General features: G+C 42.0%; 1 protein-coding gene across 1 annotated transcript in view; it reads left to right on the top strand.

Annotated features, from left to right (window-relative positions):
- The window catches only part of PLD5 (phospholipase D family member 5), a 110,764-nt gene extending 87,434 nt beyond the window's left edge, over positions 1-23,330 (top strand). The window contains exons 4-6 of the mRNA XM_039224762.1: positions 11,147-11,315; positions 12,788-12,902; positions 21,056-23,330. Coding sequence (XP_039080693.1) covers positions 11,147-11,315; positions 12,788-12,902; positions 21,056-21,312 — 541 coding nt within the window. The 3' untranslated portion in view covers positions 21,313-23,330. The remainder of the gene's footprint in view (positions 1-11,146; positions 11,316-12,787; positions 12,903-21,055) is intronic.
- Positions 23,331-23,780: the final 450 nt, after the last annotated feature.

The following is a 23,780-nucleotide window of genomic DNA, read 5'->3' as shown; positions in this document are numbered from 1 at the left end:
CAACCCTGAGATCAAGAGTTGCATGCTTCACTGACTGAGCCAGGGAAGCAGCCCCCAAAAAATATTTTTTTTGAAACTTAGTAGCTAGCAGGTGTACCTGAAGGATATACTGAAACTGAGTAGGTCTGGCAAGATTTTCCTCTAAGGAGACATCACTTTGTTGTATTCATGTCAGTCTTCATTAAAGGCTAAATTTTCATATTTTTCAACTTAAAGAAGGAAACTCAGAATGTATATGTTCTCAGTCAATCCATTTCTCTGTGTGAGGAAGAGAGAGCATTTAAAAATGAAGGGATTTTGGGGCACCTGGGAGGCTCAATCGGTTAAGCGTCCAACTTTGGCTCAGGTCATGATCTCACAGTTCATGAGTTCGAGCCCCGCGTTGGGCTCTGTGCTGTTAGCTTGGAGCCTGGAGCTGCTTCGGATTCTGTGACTCCCTCTCTCTCTCTCTGCCCGTCCCCTGCTCCCACTGTCTCTGTCTCTCAAAAAATAAATAAACGTTAAAAATGTAAATTAAATTAAGTTAAAAAATGAAGGGATTTTTACAGTAATTCATCATTGTTTAGAGTGGAAATACTTGAAATAAATTTAGGGGCAGACTGCCCCTAAATTGTTATGTGCGTAAATGCCTGGCTGCGCCCCAGATATTTCCTACTTTTGCTCTCCTTCCGGGAATGCAGAGATTTGGCTACCTGTGTTTTGAATGACCCATTTAAAGCCAGAAAATGTTTCCAAAGAGAGTACAACCGGAGATCTTTTTAATTTGGAAAATTGCAATTTCAAAATAACCCTTTACTGAGGTTAAATGATGAAGTGTGCCCTATCTTTCTTGAATATTTTTCATGTCTCCAACCTCATGTATGCCTAATATGAAGCTTCTTTATGCAAATGGCTGTAGGATTGCGAAAGCGTGATTCTCCCACAAAATGATCTCCCATAATGACAAAGAGTATTTTAAGCTACAAGATACACTATTAAAACATTTTTACTTTAAAATATGGCACATCCTAGGGGCGCCTGGGTGGCTTAGTCGGTTAAGCGTCCGACTTTCGCTTAGGTCATGATCTCGTGGTTCGTGGGTTCGAGCCCCGCGTCGGGCTCTGTGCTGACTGCCAGCCCAGAGCCTGGAGCCTGTTTCAGAGTCTGTGACTCCCTCTCTCTGACCCTCCCCTGCTCACACTGTCTCTCTCTCTCTCCTAGAAATAAATAAAACATTTAAAAAAAATAAAATAAAATATGGCACATCCCTTGAATATTCATAGGTTTTTACCCATATACTTTTACATGTTTTCTATCCCTCTTTTTTATTTTTCTCCCATTTATTTGGTTTGAGATTTTGTTTTACATGTCAACTTCACTTTAGATTTTGAAAAATAATAGATAGGTTTTGCCTGCTTTTCCTGTTATTCGGAATGAGAGTAAGGGATGATGGAATGATGATTTCTTAGGATTGACAAAGCCTTCATTCTATGAAGCCCCACAAACAAAATTAAGATCCTTCATAGTCAGAGAGGAAGGAGTTAGCATAGAGACTCTAAAATATCTTGGAAATGGGGGCGCCTGGGTGGTTCAGTCAGTTGAGCGTCCAGCTTCGTCTCACGTCTTGATCTCACGGTTTGTGGGTTCGAGCCCTGCATCGGGCTCTGTGCTGACAGCTGGCTCAGAGCCTGGAGACAGCTTCTAATTCTGTGTCTCCCTCTCTCTCTGACCCTTCCCTGCTCACACTCTCTCTCTCTCAAAAATAAATAAAACATTAAAAAAAATAAATAAATAAAATATATTGGACATGTAAAAGAGAAAACTAAAAGAATGTTAAAGAACTGAAAACGAATCTGAAACTTTGCATTTTGGTTATTAATCTACCATTTCAGTGGTTATTCAAAGAATAGTTCTCTTATCATACTTAGGATATTTCAAATCCACAGTGCTGTCAAGCATTCTAATGAAAAGTCATCAGAGGGGCCCCTGGGGGACTCAGTAGGTTAAGCAGCCAACTTTGGCTCAGGTCATGATCTAACGGTCTGTGAGTTTGAACCCTGTGTCAGTCTCTGTGCTGACAGCTCAGAGCCTGGAGCCTGCTTCAGATTCTGTGTCTCCTTCTCTCTCTCTGCCCCTTGCGCTCCCCCCACCCCAGTAAATAGACATTAAAAAATTTCTTTAAGTCATTAGAAACGTAAGAAGTAGCTCAAATATCTAGGTTATAATTAAATTATTCTCAACCATGTGAAAAAATATTTAAAAGTTAACATGGTTACTTGTCTTTACATTGTTCTGGAGAAATTGTTTCAGGAGTGCATTCAACTTAAACGAACAAACAGACATTGTCAAATATCGGTGTGTCAGTATGCTACAGACTGAGCTTTTAGTCCATACACTGCTGAACATCCAAAAGAAAGAGGAAAACTTCACATGTTCTCAAAGTAGAAGTGGTTGGCCACATGTAAAAAGATATATAGACCATCATTAAGCAACAGTGTTAGATGTAACTTCTAATTTTCCAAGAAATAAGAAGTGAAGAGAACAATGATGTATGGATAAATAAATCCTGTAGTAAAAAAATCAGAAACCCTATTTCAATTCTTCCTGTTTTGATAATCAAGTGCTATTTCTTTTAGCCATTCTCTTATTTATTTAGGCCTCGGTTTGGGGTTGTTCATTATTTATTTTCTCAGTCACGTGAAACACATCTTTCAGAAGAAAATCAGTAAATGTGTGAAGGAACAAAAAGAATGTAGGCCAGCAGCCAAGAATACTCTCTCCTGGCAAAGTTACCTTTCAGATGTGAAAGGCATTTCAGATGAGGAATAAAGGCTTTCCCAGACAAACAAAAGCTGAGGGAGTTCACCACCACTAGACCTGTCTTACGTGAAATGTTGAAAGGGGTTCTTCAAACTGAAACAAAAAATTGAAAGTACACAAAATTCTGATTAAACTGATAAACAGGCAGTCAGAATTAGAAAACTGCAACTGTTTTTTGGAATAGTATATGAAACTCTTAGCTATATCATAAACGTTAAAGAAAGAGAGCGTTGAAATAACTGTAGCCGCTACAAGTTGGTAATGAAATCATCCCATAAAAAGAGGTAGTTTGCAGCATCAAAAATATAAAAGGAGTGGAGTAAAAGGATGATAGGCTAAGAAAAGTAAGCTTCTATCAGCAGAAAAAGAACTGTTTTTTCTATGAGCTGTTTTGTGTAAACCCCGTGGTAACCACGTGGCAAAAACTGAGAACAGTCATGAAATATAAGGAGGGAGGAGAATGAACCAAATGGGAAAACCACCAATTGGCAAAAGTAGACAGAAATGGGTGGGTGGGGGGGAGATAATGGGAAAAAAGGAAAAGATAAAAAAGAAACAATAGAGAGACAAAATAACCAGAAGGCAAAGGATAAAATGGCAGTAGTAATATATGATTACATATTAGTATCACCCTCAGTAAAAATGGATTGAACTCATCCATCAAAAGGCACAGAGTGGCTGGATGGATTTTTAAAAAATAACAAATATGCTGCCTATGGAGGACTCCCTGCAGCCCTAGAGGCACATACAGACTCAAAGTGAAGGATGGAAGATGATATTCCAAGTAAACAAATGAAAAGAAGGCAGGTGTAGCCATACTTACAATAGACAAAATCGACTTCAAGCTAAAAAGGGTCACAAGAGACAAAGAAGGTCATTACATAATGACAAAGAGGCCCGTAGGTCCAGAAGATATAGCAGTCATAAATATACATGCTCTCAACCCTAGAACATCAAAATATTTTAAACTATTAGTGAGAGATCTTAAGGGAGAAGTAGACGATAATACAATAACTGTAAAAGACTCTAAAACCCCACCATCAGCAATGGAGAAATCACCCAGATAGAAAATCAACAAGAAAATGTTGCAGTTGAATCCAGCTTTAGAACAAATGGACTGCTCAGACATATATAGAATATTCCTCCCAACAGCAGCAGAATACACATTCTTCTCGAGTGTGCATGGAACATTCTCCAGGATAAATCACATGTTAGGCCACAAAGCAAATCTTAGCAAATTTAAGAAGGCTGAAATCATACCAATTATCTTCTCTGACCACAGTGGTGTGAAACTAGAAATCAACAAGAGGAAAGTAAGAATATCTACAAATACATGGAAACTAAACACACTTCTAAACAAGCATGAGTCAAAGAAGGAATCAAAAGGGAAATAAAAAATTATATTGAAAACACAATATGTCGAATATTGTGGGATGCAGCAAAAGCAGTTTCAAGAGGAAAGTTTATAACTATAAACACAGATACTAAAAAATTAGAAAGATCTCAAATAACCTAACTTTACACCACAAGAAAAAGAGAAACAAGGTGAGCCCAAAATTAGCAGGAGGGAGGAAATAATAAAGATCAGAGCAGAAATAAATGAAACAGAGACCAAAAACCAATAGAAAGGATCAATAAAACTAAGAACTTGTTCTTTGAAAAGATAAACAAACTTGACACCTTTAGCTAGACTAAGGAAAAAAGAGAAAAGATTCAAAGAAATAAATTGGAAATGAAAGAAGATACATTACAATTGATACTACAGAAATACCTAGAATTATGAGACCACTATGAACAATTCTACGCTAAGAAATTACATAAACTAGAAGAAATGGATACATTTCTAGAAACACACAACCTATCCAGAATGAATCAGGATAAAATAGAAAGTCTGAACAGATCAGTTATATGAGTAAAGAGACTGAATCAGTAATCAAGAAACTCCCAAAACAGAAAACCTCAGGACCAGATGGCTTCACTGGAGAATTCTACCAAATGTTTAAAGTAGAATCAACACCAATACTCCCCCAAAATCTTTCAAAATATTAAGGAGGAGGGGCACTTCCAAATTCATTCTATGAGACCAGCATTACTTTGATGTCAAAATCTGATAAGGAGACCACAAGAAAGAAAACTATAGACCTGTATCCCTGATGAATATAGATGCAAAAATTCTCAACAAAATATTGGCAAACTGAATTCAGGAACACATTAAAAGAATTATACACAATGACCAAGTGGGATTTATCACTGGGATACAAGGATATTTCAACAAATGCAAATACATCACAGCAATAAAGTAACAGACAAAATAAATCACATGATCATATCAATAGATACAGAAAAACCATTTGACAAAATAAAACACACTTTCATGATAAAAAAAAGAAACTTTAACAAATTGGGTACAGGAGGAACATACCTCACCATGATAAGGGCACCTAGGACAAACCAACAGCTAACATTATACCCACTGAAGAGAAGTTGAAAACATTTTCCCCAAGATCAGGAAAAAAGCAAGGATTCCTACTCTCCCCACTCCTATTCAGTGCAGTTCTGGAAACCCTAGCCAGAGCAATCAAGCAAGACAAAGAAATAAAAGGCATACACATCAGGAAGGAAGTAGTTAAATAGGCATTATTTGCTGATGACATTATGATATATAGAAAGTCCTAAAGAATCAGTCAAAAAAACTGGTGGAATTAACCAACAATTTCAGTAAAGTATCAAGATCCAAAATCAATTGCATTCCTTTACACTAATGATGAAGCCTCTAAAATAGAAAGAAAATCATCTCATTCACAATACCATCAGAATGAAAATAGGAACACATTTAACCAAGGAAGTGAAAGATCTGGACAATGAAAACAAAGATTTGCTGAAAGAAATTGAAGAAGACACAAATAAACGGAAAGACATACTGTGTTCATGAATCAGAAGAATGAATATTGTTAAAATGGCTATACTACCCAAAGTGATCTAGAGATTCAGTGCAATCTCCATCAAAATACCAAAAACGTTCTTCACAGAAACAAAAGAAACAATCCTAAAATTTGTATGTAACCACAAAAGACCCCACACAACCAAAGCACTCCTGAGAAAAGGAACAAAGTTTGGAACGTCACACATCCTGATTTGAAACTATACAACAAAGCCATCTTAATAAAAATCAGTACAAAAATTGACAAACATCAACCAATAGAACAAAATAGAGAGCCCAGAACTAAATTCTGGCCTATACAGTCAACTAATACTCAACACGGGCACCAGGAACACTCAATGGGGAAAGGATATTCTCTTCAACAAATGGTGCTGGGGGAACGAGAAAACATGCCACACAATTACGTTGGGCCCCTATCTCAAACCACTCACAAAAATTAACTCAAATGGATCAAAGACTTACAGACAAGACCTGATATCATAAAACTCCTAGAAGAAAATGTAAGGAAGAAGCTTATCAATAATGGTCTTGGTAACAATTTTTTGTCATGATACCAAAAGCACAAACAACAATAACAAAAAAGTAACAAATGAGACTACATCAGACTCAAAAGCTTTTGCATATCAAAAGAACCAATTCACAAAGTGAAAACATAGCCTACAGAATAGAGAAAAAGTTTTGCAAACCATATATCAGATAAAGGGTTAATATCCAAATATGTAAAGAACTCAGTCACCTCGATTTTTTTTTAAAAAGGCAGATAGTCTGATTAAAAATGGGCAAAAGAACTAAATAGACATTTCTGCAAAGAGGACATCAAAATGGCCAACAGACAAATGAATGATGTTCAATATCACTCATCATCAGGTAAAGGCAAATCAAAATAATGATGAGATATCACCTTATACCGGTTACAATGGCTATCATCAAGAAAACAAGAGACAACAAGTGTTGCTGAGGATATAGTGAAAAGGAAACCCTTATACACAGTTGATAGAAAGATAAATTGATCCAATCACTATGGAAAACAATATGGAGGTTCCCCCCCCAAATTAAAATAAATCTACCATACGATCCAGCAGTTACACTGGATACTTAAGCAAAAGAAATGAAAACAGAATTCATAATGGAAACAACACAAATGACCATCAACAGATGAATGGATGAAAAGATGTGGTGCATATACACAATAGAATATTAGCTGTGAGAAAGGAGAATATCCTTCCTTTTGCACAATGTGGATGGACTTTGAGCATATTATGCTAAGCGAAATAAGTCAGACAGAGATAAACAAGTACTATATGATCCCACTTACATATGGAATCTAGAAAAGTTCAACGTGTAGAAAACAGTCAGTACAATGGTAGTTAACAGAAGGGGGGGCGGATAAGAGTGATGGTATTTAAGGCTGCAAACTTGTAATGAATAGTAAATAGGTCATGGAGATTTAATGCACTGCATAATGAATACAGGCAACAATATTACATTGTAATTATGTAATATGATAAATATCAGTGCATTCGCAATCATGTTACAATGTAAAACTGTATCAAAGTAAGATGCTATACAATCTTATTAAATTTACAAAAATGTTACACATCAAATTTATTCAATAAGAAAAAAAGTAGGCTGTGGCACCTGGGTGGCTCAGTCGGTCAAGTGTCCAACTTTGGCTCAGGTCATGATCTCATAATTGGTGAATTTGAGCCCCGCATTGGGCTCTCTGCTCTCCACACAGAGCCCACTTCAGATCCTGTCTCTCTCTCTCTCTCTGCCCCTCCCCTGCTTGCACACTTGTGCTTGCTCTCTCTCAAAAATCAATAAACATTTTAAAAAAGTAGGCTGATTAGTCTGTGTGCTATTAACATTTTTCATTTACACATTCATTCAACAAATATTTATTGGGCTGTGTGCAGGAGTGATTCAAGTATGCACAGCCCAAGATCCCAGGAACTCCATCCAACAGGGCAAACGGACACAAGATAGATGATCGTAACAGTGTGGTGAATGGAATAATAAATATATGTACAAAATATTACAAGTCCTCAGTGAAACACCGTCTGTGGCAGTTTCGAGGTTAGAAGAGGCTTTGGAGGAAATGCTACCTGAATTGCATTTTAAAATAGTTAGTCAGGAAAATAAAAGGTAAAAAGGGAATTTTCCAGGTAGAAGTGACAGCATGAGCAAAGTTTCAGATGGAGACAAATAGCCTGGCACTTGGCAGGGTCTGTCACAAGTTCAGTCAAGTTCAGTGCTGGAACACAGAGCCCACGTAAGGGGATGTGAGGTCCGCTTGAAAGGGAGGCAGGGATCAGGAACAGGAGGGCCTGACTGTGAGATCTTGTCACTCTGGGGCGTCTCTGTTATGTTTTAATTAAAGGAGATATGCTTTTAGACAGACCCTTTGGTGGTCATGGAAGATGTACTTGACAGGGACAAGATTGGAGGCAGAGAAACCACCTTGGAGCCCAGGTTAAGGGTAATGAGGGACAGGAAGGACAGAATAAAGGATGTACCTGCCAGGGATATTTTTGAAGTACATGGTGAATGGTAAAAAGAGAGCAGACGTAAGAATTATTGCTGGGTTTTTACCTCGGACGATTAGAGGAACATTATCCCAAGTGGAGACTATAAAAAGTATAATAAGCAGACCTGTGAATTTGAAGTTCTTGTAAAGGTCCAGATCAGTAAGGATCTTACAAAGATATTCAGAATGAAGTCTGAAGAGGGTCAGCCTGGTAATGTGAATTTGGAGATTTTTAGACTGTAGAGGACAGTTGAAATCAGGCACAGAGATGAACCCATCAAGGGGTGGCGTGTACAGTGAGGAGACGAGAGGATGGCAATGGAATCGTATGGGGACATTGACCATAGAACAGATAAAGAAGCACGCTGAGAGGTAAGGGACAGACCATCAAACCACAGGGGCACAGAAGTCAATGGAATTAATTGTCAAGAAGAAAGAGCCACATGTGGCTTAGACCAATTAAAATAAGAATCGAATGATGTCTGTTAGATGTGGTAGTTGAGCTATCCCTGCTGACTTTGAGATTTGCAGAATGGTGGGCTGGAGGCCAAGGCGGGCGAGAGGCTGAGCAGGGGATGATGAAGTCAAGTCAGAGGTTCTAGATTACACTGTCAAGAAGTTATGTTGGAAAAAAGTAGAAACAGACCCACAAATACAGAGAGCAAACTGCTGGTTGCCAGTGGGGAGGGGCAAGGGATGGGCAAAATGGGTGAAGGGGAGAGGAAGATCCAGCCCTCCAGCTGTGGCATGAGTAAGTCACAACAGTGAATGGCACCGCATAGGGAATCTACTCAGTGATGGTGTAGTGGTGTTGTGTGAGGACAGACAGCAGCTACACTTGCGGTGAGCACAGCATCACATATAGATGTTGAATCACTGTTTTGTACACCTGAAACTAATGTAACATTGTGTGTCAGCTACACTCATAGATAGATAGATAGATAGATAGATAGATAGATAGATAGATAGATAGATAGATAGATAGATATAGGTAGATGATAGATGATAGATAGATAGATAGATAGATAGATAGATAGATAAATAGATAGATAGATAGATATAGGTAGATGATAGGTGTTAGATAGATGATAGATAGATAGATAGATAGATAGATAGATAGATAGATAGATAGATATAGGTAGATGATAGATGATAGATAGATAGATGATAGATGATAGATAGATAGATAGATAGATAGATAGATAGATAGATAGATAGATTTGTTCAAAAAAGAAAAGAGACTGAGCACCAACCACTAGTGATGCAGTCAGGGAAAATTTCTCTGGATGGTTAAGATTTACATTTTGTTCTCAAACTAAGAGGAAGAGAGAGGGTAGGAGTTGAGACTCTCTTCAGGAAGCAGTGACCAATGAAACACAGCTGCAGAAGTTCAGGGGAACAGCCCAAGAGGCAAGAGTGGTCCAGGTTTGACCCTGAGCAAGGTTGCCTTATCTTCTGAGCTGGAAGAAAGGGGAGAAGGATGTATAGGCTCTTGAGGATAGAAAGCTGAGGGAGACCATTGGCTGAAAAGCTCCATTTTGTGGACAGAGGAAGAAACAAGTTTCTCTTGAGTGGGGTATGGCTTAGAGTAATTACAGAAAGGTCCGGGAGGCAGAACCCCCAAGGCAAGAACAGGGGTGCTGGATGGTAGCGAGGGCCCTGATGGGTTTGCTCTGACTCCAGCCTCACAGGGCTGAGCTGACTTTGTTCAGCAATCCTTGGCTTTGTGGCCATTGAAATAGACAGATGTGTGTGGCCACAGGTGTGGCCCCGAGCCAGGATGCTGCCAAGAGCTAGAGGAAGGATCAGGGCAGGTGTCCTTCAGGTGGTCAGCACTGAGGTTAGGCTGGGCTGGAAAGGGGACCCAGAACTGATAGAGTAGGATAGTGCGGGGGTCGTGGGGCTGGGTCCACATAGGTCAAGAGCACGGTCAGTGGGCATTTCCCAGAGTATGAGATGCTACAGGATCACAGCCAGTCCCATATAGAGAAGAGAACTTTTGAGTTGCAGTGATTATGAAACCAACAGGCTAACACTTCGAATAATACATCATTAGCCCAAACCGTATTGGCCTGAATCTAGGGAAAGATTAGAACAAGTGAGCAAACAGAAGGCTTGTCAGGGCTCGGGGGAGATAGAGAGATTTGGGACTTGTGCTTCCGCGGGAAACATTTGTTGATTTTTCTTTTCAAATAAGCCTTGACCATTCTGGAAGTGACGTTGGGAGTGTTGGTGGGGGGCTGACCCCCTTCCGATGCTAAGTGGGCAAATTCCTACATGGCCAGACTTCTGGAGAAGCTGTGGTCAGGATTTAGTTAAGACAGAAAGGCTAAGGTTCCGAGAAGAGGCCAAGGCTCCAGGAGAAGCTGTTTGCCTGATGGAGGAGTCCAAGGGCCAGAGTCACTGGGGGTTGGTCAGGAGAGAGGGAGGCAGCCTGGAAGTAAGAGTAAGGGGAAGTTTGGATGGATCACCAGAGCAGACGCTCATTTGGGAGGCAGATTCCAAATAAGAGGAGTTCAGGCAGCATTTGGGAACCAAAGAGGTACTCAAGGCTCCGAACCGGAACTCTGTTGGAACACTGATTCTTCGCACACGTGTGAGCTGAGGCCTAGCTGGAGGTGGTGCCAGTGTGAAGAGGTGGTGGAGGTCAACCTGTCCACAGCCTCTGCCCACACACCCTGAGGCCCTGGTGGTGAGAGAACACAGTTTAGGCAGGGGCAGGACCCAGTAAATCCTTTTTCCAAACATCCTATTGAGTTATTTACAGAGTGAAGTACCGATCGGGTTAATGTTTAAATGTTCTTTGTAGTCCAGTAAATTTCTTCCCCCAAACTAACTTATTTTATTTATTTTTATCCCCATGGATATTATTTCTACAGGACTTACTGGCCAGACTTGGATGGGAAAATCCGAGAAGCCTTAGTTTTGCGAAGCGTTAAAGTTCGACTCCTTATAAGCTTCTGGAAGGAAACGGACCCCCTTACATTTAACTTTATTTCATCTCTTAAAGCTATTTGCACTGAAATAGCCAACTGCAGCTTGAAAGTTGTAAGTATGGTGTTGACTTAAGTATTATTAAATAAAAAGGGCTGATTCCTTACGCTTGTCTGTGAAAGCTCATGTAAACTGCCAATTAAGAACCAGGATAACAATAATCTCTGATAGTGAAGAGGCTCCTCAAAAGTAGGATAAGTAATTTTTCAAGACAAACACTCTCGAGAAAAGGAGGCTGGAACCTGCATTTCCTGGTGCCCTCCCGGCCCTGCCCTGTTTTTACACATGACCGTTGTGTTCTCTCTGCTTTACTGAGTCTGCCTCACTGTTCAGGTTGCCATTCCTGTTTCCAAGGCTATGATCAACAGAGCAGTGAGGTCACATGCACAGCTTCCCCCAGCCCAAGCGTGCCCCCAGCCTGGGCTCCTGCACTTGACCTGGGTCCCCTGGGCCACATGCTTATCCATATCTGCGTACTCTGAGGGGGACAAGATTGGGAATTGGTATTACTCTCCATATGGTAACTCCCTAGCTCATGTTTGACTCCCCTTGGGTCCTTACATGACTTCCTCTTCCTCACCTCCGGGCCTTTGTACATGCTGGTCCCTCTGCCCATAACACTCTTTTGTCTTCTATGCTTTATTTGACTAATGCCTTCTAGACCTTTAGGGCTTACCTTTTCCAGCTTCCACTGCAGTCATTGAGCAAATGTACCCTGAGAGGGGCGCCTGGGTGGCTCAGTCAGTTAAGCATCTTACTTTGGCTCAGGTCATGATCTCACAGTTTGTGGGTTCAAGCCCTGCATCAGCTTCCATGCTGACAGTGAGGAGCCTGCTGGGGATTGTCTCTCTCTCCATCTCTCTCTGCCCCTCCCCTGCTCGCTCGCTCTCTCTCCCAAAATAAACATTTAAAAAATGTACCCTGAGGTCTTGCTGTGTGCCAGGCACCCTTCTAGGTGATGGGTCTGTGCTCCGTGCAGCATTCAAAGACCCAACATGACAGGAGCCTGTAGACCTGGGTGTTTAGATGGAAAATATTCGTTCCTTTGGCAAAATCTCTTTTGACCTTTGTAAATCCCCAGTTTAATCAGCTCATCAGTGACACAAGCCTGCTGCTTCTTACAATGTACGCAACACAGAGCAATATTCATTCAGCCCGTGGCGTGTGTGACACAAAGCGCCCTGAGGCCAACTTCAGATGCCAGTGCATCCTGATGAATACGATAGTGAGAATTAAACCGACTTCTGGCCCTCACCCTAGTGAACGAATTTTGTGTTCAGTTTTGCAGTTTCAAAGCGTTCATTATAGACCCAGTTGAGCATGCTAATTTTCTCTCTGGTTACCCATATAGGCTTGAGAACAAAAATAGCTTCATCTGTATGAAGAAACAAGATCATGGCTTTAATAACCCAGTGTGAGGTCGGCTGCGGCTGTTTGGATAAGAAGCCCACTTGTGCTCTTGCACAAAACCAAAAACGTTACCTATTCACCTGCTTTATGAATGGATTTATTTTTGTGTCTTGCAGAAATTTTTTGATCTGGAAAGAGAGAATGTTTGTGCTTCAAAGGAGCACAAGGACCACGCCTTTCCTAAATTAAATCGAAACAAGTACATGGTGACAGACGGCGCAGCTTATATTGGTAGGTGTCATCTCCTGGGGGACCGTGCGGGTCAGTGGGGGTCGGGCTGTGTTCTTCCGTAAGCCCGTGGGGGCCCTGGAGGAAACAGAGGGGTGAGGGCAAAGAGCCCTTGAACCGAGCATCTCCTCTAGGGCTTGGCTCAAGTATAAGAACACCATAGAAGGTGTTTTTATAAGTGTTTTTGGAAATTCTTTGGTCTCCTTGCGCATTTGACAGGTGAGGAGATGAACGGCTCATCAAAGGTGCGTCCTGGCAGCTGAGCGAGCATAAGGGTCCCTCCCACCCACCTACCACAGCCAACCTATCCTGAGTCACAGGAGCAGACGCGGTGGCAGCTCCGGACCAAAATGAGCACTGTCTGGGCCCCTGTCCCACCCCTGCCATTTTATAAATGAAGAATTCACTTAAGCTCTCTACATCCCAGTTTCCTCATCTGTCTAAAATGTCTATTTATTTATTTATTTATTTGAGAGAGAGCATGGCGGTGTGAGTGGGGGAGGGGCAGAGAGAGGGAGAGAGAGAATCCCAAGCAGGCTCTGCGTTGTCAACCCACATTTCCCATGTGCGCGGGGCTCGAACCCAGGAACTGTGAGATCATGACCTGAGCTGAAATCGAGAGACAGACGCTTAACTGACTGAGACCCCCAGGCACCCCCCCTTAGTTTTTATTTGTAAGGTAATTTAACACCCCAGATGCAGAAATCATACCTCCTCGTGGAATTACTTACTCATGTGTCAGATCTGTCCCCCTTTCCTACCGTGTGAGTGAGTCCAGGGTAACCCCTTAATTGGCACCATCAACTGCAGAGTGGAAATTATTATCTATAAAAGAAGGTACATAAATCACAAAACAGCAGTGTGGCTATTACACTGTACAGATGAAGTGACAGCCTCCAAGTAGAAAAGAAAAATGTGTGTGGAATGAAGGAATATGGAATATGGGTTTTCCCCCATTCAGTGAGTGAATGGAGTATGCCCTTTTTGATTTGTGACTTATTTTATCTCCTTTGCTTTTTTAAATGTTTATATTTGAGAGAGAGAGAGCAAGCAGGGGAAGGACAGAGAGAAGAGGGGATAGACGATCTGTCCGAAGCAGGCTCTGCTGTCAGTACAGAGCCTGAGATGGGGCTCGAACCCACCAACTGTGAGATCATGACCTGAGCCGAAGTCGTACACTTAACCGACTGAGCCACCCAGGTGCCCCATCTCATTTACTTTTCTAAGCAATATTACCAGTAGGGAGGGTGGCCTTCATCATCTGCAGTTTAGAAATGAGGACCATAAGACAGCAAATGACTTAAACATGCAGATGTGAAGAAGAGCGAGGCCTAGGATCTGCAGCCCCCAGAGCCCCATCCCCTCCAGAACCAGAGGAAGACACTGCCATCAGCCACTGGACAGTTAGTTACTCCATCTTGGCTCCTGGAAAGATGTTTTTTTCCATTTTGAATAGTTATGTGTCCACATTAGGAGAAGAGAGGATTGGAATTTGTTTTAATGTCTGTTACTCATATTGTACTAGAATATGAGAATATTATTTTATTCATGTTGTCCCTCTTGGTGGCTTAAGATGTAATCATTTGGATTTTCTCATGTTCATCATCTTACATAGAATAGAATGCTTCTTTTTAAGCAAGTGACAAAAACAAACTCAAAATGATTTCATCAAAACTGGCACCTTTGGGCTCAATAATTGGGAAAAACAGGGATGGATCAGGCTTCAGGCACGGGTGGATTAGGATCTCAGATCTGGATATTTTACCTGTGGGGTTTACTTACAGTGCCGTGTGTACCTGGAGCAGTTATGTTGCACCTATGTCCTAAAGTTCTTTTAATGAATTAAATGTTTTGAAGTCACAAAAACTTCTATTTGAATTTAAGCACTGACACTGGGAGCTGGAAGATGACAGAAAGTCACATGATCTCTCTGAGCATCTGTGTGCTTCTATTTTCTTATCTGTAAAATAGGGATAATAGCATCTACCCTTTGGTAGTGACAGAGGATTAAATGAGATAATATATGAAAATCTCCAAACCTGGTCTCTCAGCTATCTAAATCCTTAGTAAATATGGATTTCTGGCTCTTTCTAGTCTTCTTCCCATAGAATATATATTTTTTATATGTTTGAGAGAGAGTACGCATGTGAGCAGGAGAGAAAGGCAGAGAGAGAGAGAGAGAGAGAGAGAGAGAATCTTAAGCAGGCTCCACTCCCAGTATGGAGCCCAATGCAGGGCTCGATCCCACAAATTGCAAGATCATGACCTAAGCTGAAGTCAACACATAACTGACTGAGCCATCCAGGCACCTTCCCCCCATATAATACATCTTTAAAATAGACTTTAATTATTTAGAGCAGTTAGGTTCACTGCAAAATCGAGCAGAAAATACAGAATTCTCACATCCCTCTGCCCCCCACCCCCACCTGCCAAACACATACATGCAACCCTCCCCATTATCAACATGCCCCACCAAAGTGGTACGTTGGTTTATAACGTACATTGTACGTTGAACCTACATTGACACATCGGGGTTCTCTCTTGATACTGTACATTCTGTGGGTCCTGACGAATGTATAATATATAGAGTAGCTTCACTGGCCTAAGAATCCTCTGTGTTCCACTTCTTCATCCATCCCTGCCTATAACTTCTGGCAACCACTGATCTTTTTACTGTCTTCAGAGTTTGGGCTTTTCCAAAATATGTAGTTGGAATCATAGTGTGTAGCCTTTCAGATTGGCTTCATTCACTTAGTAATATGCATTTAAGATTCCTCTACAATTTTTTAAAGTTTATTTATTTTAAGAGAAAGAAAGCATGAATCAGAGAGGGGCAAAGAGAGGAAGAGAGAGAATCCCAACCAGGCTGCACACTGTCAGCACAGAGCCTGATGTGGGGCTTGAACCCATGAACTGCGAGATCATGACCTGAGCTGAAGTCAGATACTTAACCAACCAAACCACCCAGGTGTCCCAGACTTCCTCTGTATCTTTTAATAGCTTGATAGCTTATTTTTCTTTTAGCGCTGAATAACATTCCATTGTCTGGATCTACCAGTTTGTTTATCCACTCACATACCTCACCTTTAGGACATCTCGGTTGCTTTCAGATTTTGGCAATTATGAATAAAGCTGCTATAAACATCCACATGCAGGCTTTGTGTGGACATGTGTTCAACCCTGTTGGGTAACACCAAGGACCGTGATTGTGGACTGTATGGTAAACTATGCTTAGTTTTGTGAGGAGCTGCCTAACTGTCTTCCAAAATGGCTCTGCCATTTTGAGTTCCCACCAGCGGTGACTGAGCATTCCTGTTGCTCCACATCCTCTCCAGCGTTTAGTGTTGTCCAAGTTCCAGATTTGGGCCATTCTGATATGCGTGTGGTGTAGCTAATTATTGGTTTCAATTTGCATTTCCTTGATAATAGGATGTGGAGCGTCTCTTTATATGCTTCCTCACCATAAGAGTATCCTCTTTGATGAGGTCTTTGGCCCATTTTTTAATCAGATTTCTCATTTTCTTTCTTATTTCTTATTTCATTCTCTTATTACTTTTTTCATTTTCTTCTTTTCTCTTTCATTTTCTTTCTTTTTCTTATTTTTCATTTTCTTTCCTAGAAGAACTCTTATTAACACATGATCTTTTATCAGGTGGGTCTTTTGGAAATATTTTCTCCCAGCCTGTGGCTTATCTCTTCATTCTCTTGACAGTGTCCTTAAACAGAATAAACATCTTAAATTATAATGAAGTTCAGCTTATCAATGATTTCTTTCCTGGATCCTGCCTTCAGTGTCGTATCTAAAAAGTCATCACCAAACCCAAATTCATCTATATTTTCTTATTTGTTATCTTCTAGGAGCTTCAGAGTTTTCCATTTTACACTTAGGTCTATGACCCAATTTGAGTTAATTTTTTGAAAGGTCAGTGTCTAGAACTCACTTTTTTGCACGCAGATGTCCAGTTATTCCAGCGCCATTTGTGAAAAGACTAGCTTTGCTCCCTTGATTACCTCTGCTCCTCTCGTGGGATCAGCTGACTTATTTACGTGGGTCTATTTCTGGCTTTCTATTATAATGCATTTTTAAATGAGTTCATTTTACACACAGCATTTTTGCAAAACACCAGTTCCCTAGAGCGAAGCATAGTTCTTGTGTAAAAATATTTAAAGAGCATCCAGAGAGAAAATTCATTGATAGTCTCAATAATTATTCAGCATGTTCTGGAAATCTCTTAAGTCGTCACACAGACACCTGCTGAAAATGCCGAACTGAGAAAAATGCACCCTAGTCCTTGAATGGAATTATAGCTCATTAAATCTTCACGGATCTTGCAGAAGAGTCCCCAGATGGTGTCCTTTCTCTAACTTTGAATTCTCCAGAGTATATTTTGGAGTCTAGCTTGCCAAATTTGTCCAGAAGATAGAATGAATTGTTTGAGGGCTGATGGAGTGGTAAGTTAGTTGAAGGCACTCAGAAATCTCTTCAAAGCCCATATACCTTCCCAGTGAGCTTGTCTATACCCTCATCTATACCCAGGGATGGCACTACAGTTCTTCTGAATTCTGGAAGCAGAAATAGCAGTCTCAGCCCTGGGTGCAACAGCATCCCAGAAGATACTGGAGCCCATACATCCATGATTCTGAAGTTTAGCCAAACCACGAGGAAGTGAAGAGTGAGGAAACATGGCCACACTGGTAGAGAAGTCCATCTGCAGGCTTGTGAAAGCTGCTTCGGGCTGCATTTTCTGAGAAGAACCTCAGCAATGCTTTGGAGAATCAAATATGTAGGATCTTGGCTCCATCCACTGTACTGAAGGGAAACACTGAATCTCACAGAATAAGGCTCCAAAATCTTGCCACTTCTCCCTTATCTTTCTCTCTCCTCACGTTTCTATGTCTGTGCTCTTCAGACAGCAGGGTCCACAAAGGAGTGGAGCTCAGTGTGGTCTGAGGCTCTGGCCCTGATGCTGAAGTCCCCGGGAAAAATGCACAGTTAGTACCACATAGGCCTTTGGGCTCCGAGGTGACATGGAACAGAAGTTAAGGGTGGGCTGTGTGGTCAGACCTGACTTCAAAACTCAGCTCTGGTATTTTTCACTCCTGTCTTGGACACATGACATAACCTTTCTGTGCCTTAATTTTCTCATCAGTACTTAGTATTATCACCTCATAGGATTGCAGTGAATATTGAAGGATATAATGTTTTGACATAACAAAGTCATTGCCTGGCACTCAGTTGTAGGGATGAAATTTTAGAGTTTTATCCACAAGTTCTGCTCATGGATGAATGGAAAGCCCTCCCTGCCAGTGGGCTCCAAAATCACTCTTAACCTGAAGCAGCTACGAATCTCCAGTTTCCAGAAGTCCAGGCCTGTATTTAGCTGGTGCTGAGCTTTTCTGTAAAGCCTCTGAGCATGGCCATGAGTCCCAGAGCACACGGTCAGAAACACATCACTGGCTAAGAGACTCCAACTCAATATTATGAACAATTTGGTAGGCGGTTCACTAATTTATAGCAGTAAAACTCATCTGAAGTTGTGTCTGTCAGGAAGCCATCTGTGGTATCAGGGTGGTGTCTGGGGGGTGGGGCGGGGTGGCAGCGAGATGGTATGAGACAGAGGACAGAGATAGAAAAGAGAAGGAAGAATTATTTCTCTATGCTGATAATATTTGATTTAGGGACCCGGTATTAGGCCCTGAGGAATAAACTCAAGGGGTAAAATGAGAGACAGGGGAATGACTTCCACTGGTGCCATATGGAAAGGGGAGTTAATATGCATGGGGGCTCCAGAGATCACCAGGGGGCCCACAGGATGAGCAGTGTGAAGGAGCACTATCAGCTCTCTGTGGATGTTTCTTCCCCCCACCGATGGCTGCCAGGCCTTGAGTCAAGGATGTCTAGTGTCTTATTCAGCAAATATCCCTTCACCTATGGCTGTAGAACTGCTGAGGGACTGGAAGTCAAGCCTTCAGTTTGCTTTATGAAACCATCTCTGGACCAAAGAGCAGCACAGATCCGGGAGCTTAGACCAGACTCAGGCTGGTGGTACTTTATGAAATCATTGCGTCAGTCTTGTTGCAGCTAAATACTGCTTCGTTTATGGTATTACAGATAGTTCGTGGAGATCTGGGTCCATCACTGATTAGCCACATGACAGGAAAATCTGTTCACTTCTTTGAACCTCAGGCTTTTCATCTGTGGAGTGGGTGTAAATCCTACCAACTACATGAGATAATGAATACAAATACCAAGCCAAGTGCTTTGCCCATAGTGGGCACTTAATAAAGGACAGTTAGTTCTTCTCCCTCTCAAAGGCCCCTATATCCTGACTTTATCCCTAACTCTTCTGCCTCGTACTCCAAGACCCTGGTCATATTTTTGTCCACATACCTTTGGGGGTGTGGCTTTCTAATTTACAAAGCAATGAGTTTCTACACATCCCTCAATTGCCATTTGTGTAGTAAAGAATTTAACCTTATTGGGACGCCTGGGTGGCTCAGTAGGTTAAGTGTCCAACTTCAGCTCAGGTCATGATCTCACAGTTTGTGAGTTCGAGCCCCGTGTCGGGCTCTGTGCTGACAGCTCAGAGCCTGGAGCCTGCTTCAGATTCTGTGTCTCCCTGTCTCTCTGCCCCTCCCCTGCTCACACTCTGTATCTCTCTCTCAAGAATAAACATTAAAAGTTTTTTTTAAAGAATTTAACCTTATCCCCAACAAAACGCTTTCCTGACTCATCAGAGTTAGAAATTCTTTTTCTCTTGCCCTTGTGGCGTTGTATACATACATCTTGAAGTCAGGGACTGTCATTTTCTTGTTTATATCATGATGTCGAAGAAATAATCTGAAGAAATAACATGGCGCCATGTACCTGGTAGACATTAGACACTCAGTAAATGTGCATTAAATGAAGGACACAACAGATCAGAGACACAAATGGTACTGGTACTCTCCTCCCACTAGAGCCCTCCCCCCGACGGATGCCAAGACGGGAGACTCATGTGGGACTCTGGGGTAGCTTGCCTTTTGTCTGCTCTCACCTTGAAGGCAGACTACACGTGAGTGACATAGATACAATTAGTCCCTTCTGGGACAGATTCCAGCCTTACTACCTGCTATGGGCTGAGCCATGTTCTCCCCAAATCCGTATTTTGGAAGTCCTAACCCCCAGGACCTCAAAATATGAACTTTTTTGGAGACAGGGTCTCCACAGAGGTAATAATCAAGTTAGAATGGGGTCATCAGAATGGGCCTTGATCTGATTTGACTGATGCCCTTATAGATAAGGGACATTTGGACACAGAGACAGACATGCACAGAGGGAAAAGAATGTGAAGACACATAGGGAGAAGCTGACCACGTACAAGCCCAGAGGAGCGGCCTGGGACAGATTCTCCATCCCCACGCTCAGAAGGAGCCGGCCCTGCCAACACTTTTAGCTTCCAGGACTATGAGACGATAAATTTCTGTTGTGTGTAAGCCACTCAATCTGTGGGACTTTGTTAAAGCAGACCTTGCAAACGAATGCCCCAACTAACAACAGACAGCTGTGCTAGGGAGCCTCCTCCACTCACAGCTGCCTCGATGCCTGGGCCAAGGAGCCAGATCCTGGACCCGGGGAATGATTTACAGCCCAGGCAAGGAGGGGTTTGTGCATCCAGATAGGAAGAGGTTCTCCTTCTCTGGCTTCAGCTTCTTTGATATGCAAGCTTCTGGGCACTGTAATTAGGATCCCTCATTTGTATATGTGGACTAGATGTTGTGTCTTTGAGATGGTGGTAATTATTCACAGGCTTTTTAAGTGTATTCCTATATATTTTAAATGTTGCTGTATTTAGTGTGTCTTGCGAATGTCAATAAGAAAAAACATTTACCAAAACACACACACACACACACACACACACACACACACCAGCAGATTCCTTGTTTTGAGTTTCAAGTTGAGCAAAGCCGAAGAAAATGCCAAAATAATATGCAAATATTAATATGCCATATGTAAGGCCTCTTGGAACTTTTTTCTGAGCTGTCAACACCATTCAATCTCCCTGTCGTTATTATTATTTTTTTTTTAAATAGAAGCTGCTCTGTGTTCCACTAACCGCGGAATGCTCCCCCAGTGATTTTAACACCACATCGTGGTCTCCTTTGTTTGTTCGCAGGCAATTTTGACTGGGTGGGGAACGACTTCACCCAGAACGCCGGCACGGGCCTCGTTATCAACCAGGCAGACGTGAGGAACAACAGGAGCATCATTAAGCAGCTCAAGGACGTATTTGAGCGAGACTGGTATTCGCCCTACGCCAGGACCTTGCAGCCGACCAAGCAGCCTAACTGTTCCAGCCTGTTCAGACTCAAACCCGCCTCAAGCAAAAGTGCCATGTTCGGTGCCAGCGCCAAGGACCCGGCCAGCGTATAACGTGAAGAGACTTCCAGGACAGCTCGTGTTTCCTATTTCTATATAAAGGACTTGAGGAGAGAAAACCAATTTAATATGTCTTTTTTTAGGGGAAAAAAGCACACTCACACAAAAATATTCTCCGAACGCCATGTAATATCTTACCTAACACTCTCTTAGCGGCGCGTACACTCAGTGTAGGATGTTTTGTATCTGTGACTCCTGACAGAGAATGTCCTTTCAGCTAGGAAGTTAGTTTTTACGTTTGCATACAGATTTTAAGACTTCGATGCCTCTTCCTCGTTTTAGAACTGTTCCCGCTGCCCCACCTGCTCCGTTCCTACGAAGCTTCGCATGAGGTAAATGCTTTCACATCCTTCCTAGCAAGGTGAGTGAGGCTTTCACCCCAGCCAAGGGACCGATGGAGTCAAGTGTTTGCTCTGTAAACCGTCTCCAAGACCTGTACAGTCGTCGAGCATGAACAGCTGACATCCATGCCAGCCTCAGCGCTCTTGAAAAGCACCCTTTTGCCTCCTTGTTCATCTTCTTCTGATACCGCACCTTTTATTTTGTATCATTTTCTCCTCCCAGAGAATGTTCCTATTAGCGGTGCCCCCGTCTTCGCTTCACTGCGACTTCCGAGTCTGATGACGTCTGGGAAATGTAGGAATTCCTCAGAGTGAATACCGAATGGAAATGTCAGTCTTTAATTTTCAACTTTCAACTGCATTTCCTCCTAAAACTGATAGCTGAAAACCACAGCCAGCAATATGTATCTTTTCTCTCCAGCTCAGAAAAATTATGTAGCTGCCCGCTAATATCCAGCAAGCTATTAAGTCTGCATTATGAGAATAAAGTCGTTTTTCACATTTTTTTGTTTAGCTTCTGGTATTATAAAGAAAAGATCTCTACGCATCTGTGGATTTTAATTTCTTTGGGATCATTCATCATGCTGTTAAGGGTATGCCAGCAAACCTTTATAGAGCTATTTAATATACCAAATGCTTTTCAGAGAAATGCAATTTAAATACTGTGCTTAACATATTTTACTAAGAAACAAAAATATTGGATTACTGTTCTAGAATGTCGTTGTGTGTTGCTGTTTTATATCTATACAATATATAACCCTATATTCATGGAGACTAGAGACAGGTATGGCCTCTTTGGAGCCCAGAGCAGGTGGGAGACTTCCTTCCAGCAGGAAACCAGTCTTAAGCTTGCTCCTGACTGTCCAGGGCCTGGGACCGCATCCTGCACTCCTTGGCCTCGTGTTTCTATTGGTAACGTAGGGACAGTACTACTCACCTACCTCGCGTGGATGTTGTTACAGTAGGAAATATTTATAACTTGTTTTGAAATCAAAAGAACCTATATAAATGCTAAGCATTGTGATGTATAATCTTTTTCTTGAAATAATCTTTGTGGTATCCTGATATAATCAATACCAGGTTCTCCCAGGGAACCTACACGGGAAAACAAATCCACAGCCTCCAGTCCCAAATATGGGGGGACACAGCAACTCAAACATCCCACTGGAGATCAGGATTGTCACCATCATTTCGATGGCATGTTCTGTCGGGTCACTTTGGCATAAATAACATTCACACAAAGCCAGACATTGCGTTGGGGATCGTTCTTTAGGACCGGCATATACATGTGTTTTTAGAGCAGGGGAAAGCAATCTCCATTATTATAGACTTGCTTTCTACTTCACCAGGTAGTCATGGAAGAACCTATGAATCTCACCCAGTGGGTTTGATTGGTTTTGGAAGGGCCATTGTTGGTCAGTGACCACCTAGCTCCTTTCTTGTTGCTTCCAAGATAGGCTTTACCGGATATTTGACCAATCAGTGAAGAGAGCTGGGAGAGAGCGCTGGATTCTTAATGAAATTCTCCACCAATAATGGCTGGGCCATAAGACTCTAAATATTGACCAAATACCCAGCCCTTATTTGAGTAAGTGGCTAGCTTGCCAATCATCTCAGTAAAGTAAAGGTGGCTTTAGAAATGATGTTAACCAGAAAGAGAAAAAAAAAAAAGAACAAGCAAAGAGTAAGCACCGAGACAAACATACCAAGTTCCATTTTGGGCAAAGAGAAGCAACCGGGGCTAGGTTTGAAAAGGGCATCGAAGGGGAGAGATGTGGTTGCCTCCTCATTAGTTCTCAAGTGTCACCAGAATGTGTGTCATAGCCATGGGACAAGGCATAACGGGGCTCTGTCACTGTCCCTCACTTCTGCACATGATATGAGAGAACTATGCGCTTTATAAAATGGCCACCATTACCATCCCCCTCTGCACCCATCAATACAGTGGCACCAGAAACCACATCCCGGGACTTTGTGCCAGCAGCACCAGCAGCCCACCTCCTCAGCCAGGCCGCTGACTTCAGGAGGCAGCGCTGGCCTCCAGGCAGCCAGGAAAACAACCCCTGAACAGAGAGTGTCATAAACGGGCCCATGTCTCCTAAGAGAACATTTAACTTGGCA

Source organism: Hyaena hyaena, unplaced genomic scaffold (assembly GCF_003009895.1).
Source record: "Hyaena hyaena isolate Hyena2069 unplaced genomic scaffold, ASM300989v1 scaffold_1766, whole genome shotgun sequence".
NCBI lineage: Eukaryota > Metazoa > Chordata > Mammalia > Carnivora > Hyaenidae > Hyaena > Hyaena hyaena.
Note: the sequence above shows the minus strand (reverse complement) of the source record. Positions and strands in the feature narration are given on the sequence as shown.